Consider the following 10,614-nt stretch of genomic DNA (forward strand, 5'->3'; position numbering starts at 1 on the left):
AAATTTCAACTTGTGGTTTAAGGCTAAAGTCATTAGTGGCTGCATCTAATCTTTTTCCCTTCTTCTTTTAGCTGTTGCCTTTAGGGGTTGCCACAGCCGATCATCTGCCTACATCTCACCCTGTCCCTAGCACCCTCTCCTTTGACACCAACCCTCTGCATTTCCTCCTCCTCTACATCCATGAATCTTCATTGTGGTCCATGTCTTTTCCTTTTGCCTGGCATCGCCATGTATAACATCCTTTTTTCACTATATCCTCTATCCCTCCCTTGAACACTGTCTTAGCCTTAGCCTCGCTATCATTGTCTCAAAACTACTACTAATCAATTGTCTGTCTTTAATAAGCAGTTGAAATAGGTGAAACAAAACCAAAAAAGAACTTCATTACAAGATGCATACAGACCCTTTAGATTCCTTAGATGGTGTATACTTCAAAAATAAATAAATGTAAAAAACAAAACCAAAAATGGCATAACACCCATAACACCAGACCCTCGAGCCACCATCAGAAAGAATCAGGCAGTAGCTACAGCTCATTAAACTAAGTGTGCCAGGCCTAAATGGAACCAGTCGAACAGAACAAAAAGCCACCTCACAGCAGCAGCCTGAGGGGGAAAGAAAACACTACCTTGAGCCAGCTCACTCATTACTCTGAACACTCAGAGCACAATATAAACATTGTGGACTCCTTACAGCTTAAGAACTGAGTGATAATACAATATGAGGAACTATTTACCTCATCAATAACACCAATAGGCTAAAATTAGACTAGCACTCTCCAATAAGAAGCCATTTTAATGTCACCTTCAGAGTCCAGTGCATGAATCCTGAGTGCCAGTGGTGAATCCTCAAGATGTAGCTCTCTGGTGGTGGACACTATCTGGATTTCATTGATGATGTCGACAATAGCATCGCAACGCAGCACCTGTCCTGTAACTGCAAACAGAAGACAAGACTATTAAGTACGTAGGGACATTTTCTCCAAATTGAATCAAATGCATTTCAAGATTTGATTTGACATGCAAAGCCTGAAATCTACTTCCTCACTAAAACATTTTATCGCGACTGTATGGAAATGAGAGTGGAGAGCAGCAGCTCTAAAGCTTCCTTTATTCCTTGTAGTATGCAGAGTTATCAGTGAAGTCAAATGTTGTGGCTTTTTTGGTTAGTGGGCATGAAAGGGTAAGCGAAAAGGCTATATTAAATTAGGCTTTTGGAAACCTAAAACTGCTCAGTTATTGTGAAAAAATAGATTTATTTATTTTGTTTGAAACATTTCAGATGTATGTGGCAGGGTAACCATGCCACAGCAATGACACAGGGTCTCTGGCAACAGATGACAGCTTATTTCACAACTGCAAAGAAGGAAGGATGGAGAAAATGTGTTGTGCAACAATGATTTATATGAAGCTAACCATTAGATATTATTTGGATAGATTATAAAGTAATGATCTAACCCTAAAGAGACAATAAGAGATCCAGGGGGGGCATTGATAAGAATGAAGTTGTAAAAATTAAACCGCAAAAATGTGCGGTTGTAAGCCCATAAAAAGTGAGATAAAGAACCCTCTGTCAATGCAAAAAAACCCCAAAAAACTCGACAACATGCCACCACATTGTAAATATCAAGAATTTCTAGGCTGTTTGAGTTCCGCTATCTAATTTGAATTAAACTACGGGGAACTGTGAAGCCCATTTTTAAACATGGGGAAACATAACTTTGCAGTCATCATTCAGTCCTATTATTCTGACATAGCTGATTTCCCCAATCTAGTGCTCAGTTTGAAATTCAAACAGAGCATCAGAATGAGGAGGAAAGGTGATTTAAGTGACTTTGAATGTGGCATGGTTGTTTTTGCCAGATGGACTTGTCTGAGTATTTCTGAAACTGCTGATCTACCAGGATTTTTCAGAGAAATTCACAGTGATGTCTGCAGAGTGCACAAATACTTCTTTGCACACAGGCTTAGAAAGGAGATGTGTCTGCTTGGATCAGGAATAGAGTAAGAGAATCAGACGAACGTCTTCATCATACTGCAAATTAAAAACAGAGCCGCTGAGGTTATTTACGTTCCCATTTCTCTCACTTAGTTCTCCATTTTCCAAAACAGTCTTTTGAGACACATGCTTGTTCTTGCACTGGTCTAATAAAGTGACTACATACACCTCAGACTTCTGGTGTTTTCAAAAATATTTAAATATTACAAGCAAAATTGCAGCCATTGCACCTGTCATGACTATATCTCTTAAGTGTTGTACTTCATTTCCACCTTAAGCTGTCATTTCTACTTTATAGCGTCTTTTTTAAGCTGGATTGCACACTGTAATTATACAGCATGCAATTTTTTTTCCCCTGATGGAAGCTGCATGATCATGAACACTTCTCTACATCTTTATGCAACAGTGTGGAGAGTTATTAAACCATAACACAATACATTCTTTAATCTGACAGCCTGGTTGACAATCTGACTATCTGCATCAATTTCCAATGGCAGTTGATTTAAGGCTACTGCTGTTCTTACCAACATCTTCAGCTAGGATAATACTGGTCAGTCTGGACGGCTGTGTTGAAAGAGCCTGGAGAACAGCTTTCCGGGAGCAACCCCTGATGTGGTCCTCATCCACAGCCTGGATGCTTGCGACCTCTGGTCTGGTGGAGGACCTGAAGAACAAGGACAGCGATAAGTCGTATACACTCCCTGGTTATTTTATAACGTACTGTTGTTATAAAATTCTGCTTTGCTCTACTGTAAATTATACTTTTACAAAGCTTTAACATTTTATTTATTTTTTTGTTCATGCACTTGGGTGATATAACAGAAACAACTGCAATTGCAGTGTAGCTTAGTAAACCACCAAGACCACCCACTATAAACTCCTTAGTCAACAACACTGTCACCTTCTGACACCAAGACAAACTAAGATTATATATAGCAGTTAACTTATATTAGCTTTAATTTGGATTAAAAGATGAAGTCAAAAACTAACGAATGACACTGGAAAGCCATGTTAAGCCTAAAATGTTTAGCCTCTTTGTGGTCCTCATTATGGCCTCAACTGTACACACAGTGCATACAGTAGAGATTGCCATGTGGCCTCATATGCACCACACACCTCGACACCCCCTTCGGCGAGTTTCCAGTTTTTCTACTCACCATCTGTAGCAGCCTTCAGTTGTTTCCAGTGTGAAGTTAATTCTTGTACTTCTGGCAAGCGGAAGCAACACTTTGGGAATATTGAGCTTGGAGGAACACTTAACCTGATAAACGGTTAATAATAATAGCAACACCAACAGTAATAATGTCAGCGCTTTCATTTCCGATTCACAAGTGATTTACCAACGGTCGAATGAATGAACGCTAAGTTTCCGTCCTAGCTAAACTTCCTCCGTCTCATTAAGTTAGCTATTTCCGCAGTAGTTTTGGACTTATGGCTCTGAGACAGGCGGTTAGGTGAGCTAGCATTGCCAACACTGAAGCTATTTCTCAATCAAACACACGCTGCCTTCCTCACAGTTTCAGTTCGTATCAGTTGTTAACGGAGAGCTGCCGCATGACGATAAGAACTACAAAGTCCTCCTCGGTGCTCTATTCGACTCCTCAGCTTTGTTTATATTCCAAGGTTCTTCGAGACACAAAGCAACTATTTATATGAAATTTACTCTTTCACAGTCAGCAGACGATAGCTTAAAATACGCATGTTTCGTACAATACCCGCCATTAGCAATAATTGGACTTCCAGTGAGCATGCCGGGAGTGAGGAAACGTCATAACAAAGGGGGGAGGGGGAGAGTGGGTGAGTTCGTTCTTAAAGGTATACTGTCAATTCAATATAATTCAAATGACAAGTTTAATATGCTAGGATATATCAGGACAGGGAAGAAACGTTGTTTACGTGACTTTGAAAGTGGTTGTTGGTGCCAGATGGGCTGGTCTAAGTATTTTCCCTCACAACCAATGTCTGAGGTTTATACAGAATAGTCAAAAAAAAAATAGAGAAAGAAAATATCTATGGAGCATCAATGGTCAGACTGCTTCAAGCTGATAAGAAGGCAACAGTAACTCAAATAATCACTTGGTTTGCAGAAGAGCATCTCATTATACATTTGCCTAACAAGTGAAAACTCCTGAGAGGAGATCCTGAAGGGGTTGGGGAAGGAGGAGAAAGCCATCCAGCATAAAAATCTGCCAAGTCAAACATGGAGAGCTACTAACTGTGGTGAGCCCTTGTAATTAAGGCAGGAGCCAAAAGTAGCTTTATGCATAGGGCAATCTCATCCTTAAAGCAGGTGAGCTACAACAAAAGCCATACTGGTTCCATTCCTGTCAGGTATGATCAGAAAACCTGATGCTACAATTTGCACAGACTCACCAAAGCTGAACAACAGAGATTGTCTGGATGCTATGGTCAGCATTTGGCATATACAGCATAAAAGCATGGATTCATCCTGCTGTGTATCAGCCAGAGTTATTTGTAATATCTGGCTTTCTTCCACAGTTTGATTTTGTCCCATCTCTCTTCCATTGCACCCAACTGGCTGTAGCAGATGACTGCCCCTCCCTGAGCCTGATTTTTTCTGAGGTTTCTTCCTGTTAAAAGGGAATTTTTCCTTCCCACTGTCGCCAAGTGCTTGCTGAAAGGGGTCCGTCGCGCCGTATAAATAAAATGTAATTGAAATGAATATCAGGGATTCAGGATGGTGGTGGTGTAATGGTGTGAGAAATATTTTCTTGGCACACTTTTGGCCCCTTAGTAGAATATATAAAATGCCTTGACATGACTTTTGTTGATATATATATAATTTTTTCTTCTTCTGAAAACTGAGGAAAAATGAATCTTCCCATTGAACGTTTTTTGTAATTTCCTTCCTCTTTGGAGTTAAAAGAGGACACGAGATATCAATGGAAATCCCAGGATGTCGTCTATTTAGTAAATCAGGACTTATAAGTCAAAAGATATAGACCACAAACAAATCTCCATTAGAGAACTGAACAGAATAGAACTAGACCTGAACTGAAATCATTTCAAGTAAATTCAGCTGAGCATAGTTTGAGCAACACCATAGCCTATTAAAGTGCTGTTGTTGACAATACCTATCCCTTTTTAACCACAGTATACCTTATATCTTATGATGACTGATTCCAGGACAACAGTGCACAATATCAAAGAGATTAGAAAGATCAAATCTTGAACATAATAGTTTCTTGAGCATAGCAGTAACTTAACTGCACTCAAAGGCCCTTCCCAGTCATTAACTAAAGTAAATAAACAGGAAATGTCTTTAGTTTTAGTCTTTCTAAATTTTGCCAAATTTAGCAATACACCAAGCAAAAGGAGACAGTGACGCATAATCTTCAATGAGACTGGGGTTGTCTATATAGCTTATGTAGCCATGTAAATTATATACAGAAATCTTAAAAATGCTATGTTTGTGTTGTCACATTTTTCTGAATGTCTTACATTTCACTTCTGAAACAAGCTGAAATTAAACTTCACTGAACACAAAAAATTAAAATGAAGAAAGAAATACTAATATAAAAAACTGATGTAAGTATAACTGAACTGAATGAACTTGAACCGAATTGAAGAGACAGTTTATTATATTTAACTAAAACTAAACTAAAAAGAAACAAACTGAAAACAGATGTGAAAACAGAAACTAAAACAAAACTAAACTAGAAAAATTTGCATTTCCTGCGAAAATGCAACGTGAAAGCTGTGAGCTGAATTTTTTAGCTGAAAACAGCTGAACAAGCTAAAGTTACCTCAAAACTACTAAAAATACTCTATTCATTTTGGGCATGTTATCTGAGAGCAAGGACTCCGGAAAACCCTTGGAGTTTAAGAGGACTGTAATTGAAATGAACTGTTATTAAAATAACTAGAAGTTACAAAAATAAATATACCAACCCAACTGTGATTCTGAAAAACATCCTTCCAGCTGATAAATCAATAGATGGTTGGATTTCAGCTCTGTCAACACATCTGACTGACAATAAATTGCGTATGATTTAGAGGTTAGCTGCCATAAGTAACTGTTATAAAGAAAATGTGTACTTTATGACAGATTTTTAAACTTAACCCATAGTCTATGATTCACACATCATGGCAGAAATCATTCACATCTGCTTATTACATTTATTTTATTGAGGTATTTAAAGAAAATCTACCAATATTTGCTTGTTTGGGCCTTGAGTATTAATCATGAACATGCAATGCTCAACTTTTTACCCCTAGGTGTCACTGATAGCTACCTGTTTGTCATCAGGCATAGATAACAGTAACATAAAAAGTTCATTTTAAATTCCCTTGAAAGACTGCAGCATTTATCAAATGAACAATGATTTGAAGCCATATGAATAAAAATGAGCTGAATGGTGATGTGTTCGAAAGATTAATGCATGAAAAAATCAAGGGCAATGCTCTAAAAATCTCAAATCTAATTTCCCCTTGTGTGTGAGATCATTTCTGGCATTAAAAATTGGTCCTGAGATAAAACATGAATTGTTAACAGACTGTTAATTATACACTGCGGATTCAACTGGCAGCAGCATTATTTCTGATCTGTCCTCCCGTCTCCTTTGAAGTTAATACAGCAATGCTCCTCCTGAATTGTTCATCTTCTAGACACATAGACACAATTTGATTAGCAGATGCACTGTGGTTTTGATATGTTTTACATAATGCTGCTTTGGGCCAAAGGTGACATATTGTTTTCGTCAGACAGCATTAACAAAAAAAGGTCCATCACTGTCTGGCGCTGTGTTACAGCAGATTTTAATATCACCAATGACGTTGCATTCAAAATATATGATAGATGCAGCGTACGTTCACTCTACAGAAGGAGCGTGAACTAAAGTGGTGGCTGTTTTAACTCGTTTTGACTTTTTCAAGCTGTTTTGGGGTTGAAATAAAGTCACACATCTTTCTTTAGTGCAATAATACCAGTTGAGAATGAAACCCAAGAAGAAAATAAAGCTTTCATTTACTTTGACAAGGCTGCACTGTGCAAGCTCCAGTACCACATTTAGTTTCATCTTTGTACCCTGTCCATGGGCAGCTCACATATAATTGATGTTAGGAGTGAATGATGTAATGTCTGTGAACATGGAAAACAATACCTGAATGTCACGCTCTGTGAGTGCAGGAGGAGGCTCAAGACTACAAAACACAAAGCGGAGGACTGAGCTCATTCCAAGGCAAATGTGTTTGTACTCAATCTGAGTTGTTTCTTGGTAATGGATAGATTTTTATATGATTTCTTCTCAAATAAATTCTCAAATAGATGGGAATATTTATGCTTCTGCATAAATATCCCATGAGAATTTAACTAACCGTTATTTTTTAAGGGTTACCATTTCACTTTCCAATGTGTTGTAATGGGAAACCACTTAAAAATTAGGTAATGGTCATTCAAAGCTTTTCACCTACACCGTGAGTCCAAAATTATATTGCAGCACTCATACGTTGTGCATTAAACATCTTCCTGCATCACAAATGCCTGCAGAACTTGGCAATCTTATGTATTGTCTCCTCATCTGGTATGCATCAGCAGTCACATCCTTCCTGGTTTTAAATCAGGAACCTTTCTTGGCCACCATGCTTGGCTTGGTCTAAACAAGTGGGTGCAGAAGGCCATAGCGATTACTTAAGCTCTTACTTATTGGCAATCTTCTCAAATGGTGGTTCTCCTTTCACCAGAAATGTAATAGGCTTTGGAGGGGTCACTTCTTCAAATAGCTTAGGAAGCACAAACCTTAAAGGTCCCCTAGGTGTGAGGCGCAGTAAAAGCTGCTGTAGGTAGGCATAATAAAAGGTGTTACTATCCGGTGAAATAAGCCTTTGCCTCAGGGAACTTTCTTGGGTGTTCCAAGAAATGTTAAAAGGGACAGGGAGATGGGAGTGGTACAAATGATTACCATGGTACAACTTTGTGATAAGAGTATAGATGTCCACAGGGTTTTTTTTTGGTTTTTTTTTACTCTGTGCAACGCTACATTAGGTGATGTTTTTATGAATTATAACAGAAGAAAAAATCTTTAAATATCGACATTTCCCTTGAGAAGTAAAACACCTTTTTACTTACAGATTAACATGGTCTACATAAAATAAAACAGGCAGAACAGGGAGGGCTAAAGAGCTGTGCTGCAAGTATTAAATCCATTTACACAATCTACAGCATGCTTTAAATTCCCTTGCCATTTCTTTAGCATGGCCAGGAGTCTAAACTCAGTGGGCTTGGGTTTGCAGCTCTGCACATTAATGATCGTGGGCATTGTATTTTGCAGAAGTGATTTTATTTAAGTGACATTTAATATTTAATGACCCACTACAGACTGTTAGATATTTAATTAACAAACCAAGCAGAAGCCAACATTTTGCTGTAGTTAAACTAAAGCCAGTTGCACTATGGGGCTGCACCCTCTATCAGCAGACATGGCTCTTTACAGCAGCCTGGAAAGTCTTTAGCAGACACATGTGGGGAGCTACTTTCACCGCATTATACTTGGGTCCTAATTTCCAATGGTGTAGCCCCCTGCAGAGCTTTAGTGCCCTGTCGTTGCTGGTTACTTTAAAGACTTCCTCTCTTCACTTTATCCAGTGGACCTGCAGCAGAGCAATGACAAGAAACATATTGGAATGCACAAGAGGGACATTTTCATTAAGAGGTTTTACAACATTTACAGTTCATTAGCCAGATGTTAGGGTTTGTTTCTGGTGACCGGTATTGTTAGAAGATTCATCTGGGATGTTCTGTTTGCATGTACTTATTGATAGGATTCGGGCAGACAAACTGTATTGCTCAGCGTTTTAATCACATTATGTGTTACGATGATTATAGTGACATTTTATTTAATTACTATTAAAATATATGCAATCCATCAGCTGACACCATTTCATATTGCTTGTTACTTAGCAAGGGTCACAACAAATACTATCCAACACTCCTATTTAAACAAAAGCAGAGGACAATGTATCACCAAATGGAAAGATAACATTAACTCCAACTGCATTAATGCGCAGCACTGTCACCATAAAATGAACTGAGGACAGAAAGACATCACTGCTCTCGATCAAAAAAAAATAAACACTTTCTACGAAACTTTAATTCAATATTTCTTGCATAAGAAAGCCAAATTGTCCATTTGGTAGGATAATACAAAGCAGAGGTGCAGTTATTGGGTTTGGGCAATTATCAGTGGCCATAAGTCACCATTCAAACATGCATGAATAAGAAATTACAACAGTGTGGGGTGCAATTAGCTCTCCTAAATCAGTGCGTGTCAGATGACATTATCTCACCAGCTGAGAGCTATTACTGCACTGAGAGTTTCAAGACCCAGAAGAGTCAGTGGGGTCAACTACTGTGGGGGAAAAGATCGTTTGGTCCCTGCTTGTAACATGAAAACATCTCTGTGGAGTCTGGGGCTCTCAAATGTTCTGAAATCTGCAAAGCCTGAGGCATTTAGGATTTCATTTCTGTTAAAACATTGTTAATTGCAGGCCTCGTTTTAATTGTATAGTATGTTGAATCTGGTACAATGTGTTGGTTTTAGTACAATTTAGAACTGAAACCAGCATATGTGGTTGTTGAAATTGTTGTGGTAATTACCAAAAGTGTAAGTAAAGTGCATTTTAACATACATATTACTGCAGGTGCAAACAGGAAATCTGTTTATATCATCTTTGTCATTTGTCTGTGGAAGAAAGGCTCCTGCAAAACTTTAATACTTTTGATGGGAATTTTACTTGCCTGCCACTCAGTCTAAAGGTCAGGAGCTGATGGCCATTGTGTAGCTATGTTTTAACAGCTACACAATGGCAACGCATAGCAGGGCAATGCTCTGCAAAGGCGTGACAACAGTCTCTCTGCAGAATAGTTTCCCAACCACTTAGCTCATTTGTTCTGATTTTTAATTATCTTATGTGTGGGTCAGTTCAAGGAGGAACTTGAGTCCAGTGGACGTCATACATGTTTCTCCTGCTGGGGTATAACACAAGTTGCCTACCAGGCGTTCTGGATGAGATCATATCACTGACCCAAGAAAAAAAAATTGTAGCTGACTCATGCACTAATCTAAGTTGTGCAACCACGTTTAAATGGGTTGTCAAGGACTTGGATGCGCTGTTTCCTTGGATTCTGTGATCCATGCACTGTAAAGAAGACACAAAGACATAAAGCAGAGTAGTTATTCTGAACTGTGCACTAGATGAGACATAAAGATTTCATTTGAGCAGGACATACATCTAAAAACCTGGGAGGTCACACAAGAGTGTGACTTGTGCAAATGTGCTTGCATTTGATTATAATAAGCAGAGAATACTAATAATAGGGCAACTGTCTCATCCATGTCATTGATTAGTCAAGGGAGGGCCCTGAAACAAAGTGGCCACTGGCCGATCCGCCTGGCTGATCAGTCTATTCACCAAACCAGGCAGCTTTTGTTTATTTTTATTCCTAAAGTGACTCTGTGATTCCTTAAGTTTAAACTGAAAAAAACAACAACAACAACGAAAACACAGAGAAGATAGAATTCACAGAGGAGTCCTTTTTTATCCCGTCTGAAAAATTTAAGCTTTAATACACTTACAGCTTTTGCTAAAACCCCATTG

At 38.5% G+C, this 10,614-nt stretch overlaps 1 protein-coding gene across 2 annotated transcripts in view; it reads right to left on the reverse strand.

Moving 5' to 3' along the window:
* nup210 (nucleoporin 210) overlaps nucleotides 1-3,824 on the reverse strand; it is a 28,304-nt gene extending 24,480 nt beyond the window's left edge. The window contains exons 1-3 of one of the 2 annotated variants that reach the window (XM_063464606.1): nucleotides 3,156-3,824; nucleotides 2,523-2,662; nucleotides 805-936 (exon numbers count right to left, since the gene is read on the reverse strand). In XM_063464606.1, coding sequence (XP_063320676.1) covers nucleotides 805-936; nucleotides 2,523-2,662; nucleotides 3,156-3,316 — 433 coding nt within the window. In that variant the 5' untranslated portion in view covers nucleotides 3,317-3,824. The remainder of the gene's footprint in view (nucleotides 1-804; nucleotides 937-2,522; nucleotides 2,663-3,155) is intronic. The other variant, XM_063464607.1, reaches the window with a different exon arrangement.
* Nucleotides 3,825-10,614: the final 6,790 nt, after the last annotated feature.

The sequence above is a fragment of the Pelmatolapia mariae genome, linkage group LG20 (assembly GCF_036321145.2).
Source record: "Pelmatolapia mariae isolate MD_Pm_ZW linkage group LG20, Pm_UMD_F_2, whole genome shotgun sequence".
NCBI lineage: Eukaryota > Metazoa > Chordata > Actinopteri > Cichliformes > Cichlidae > Pelmatolapia > Pelmatolapia mariae.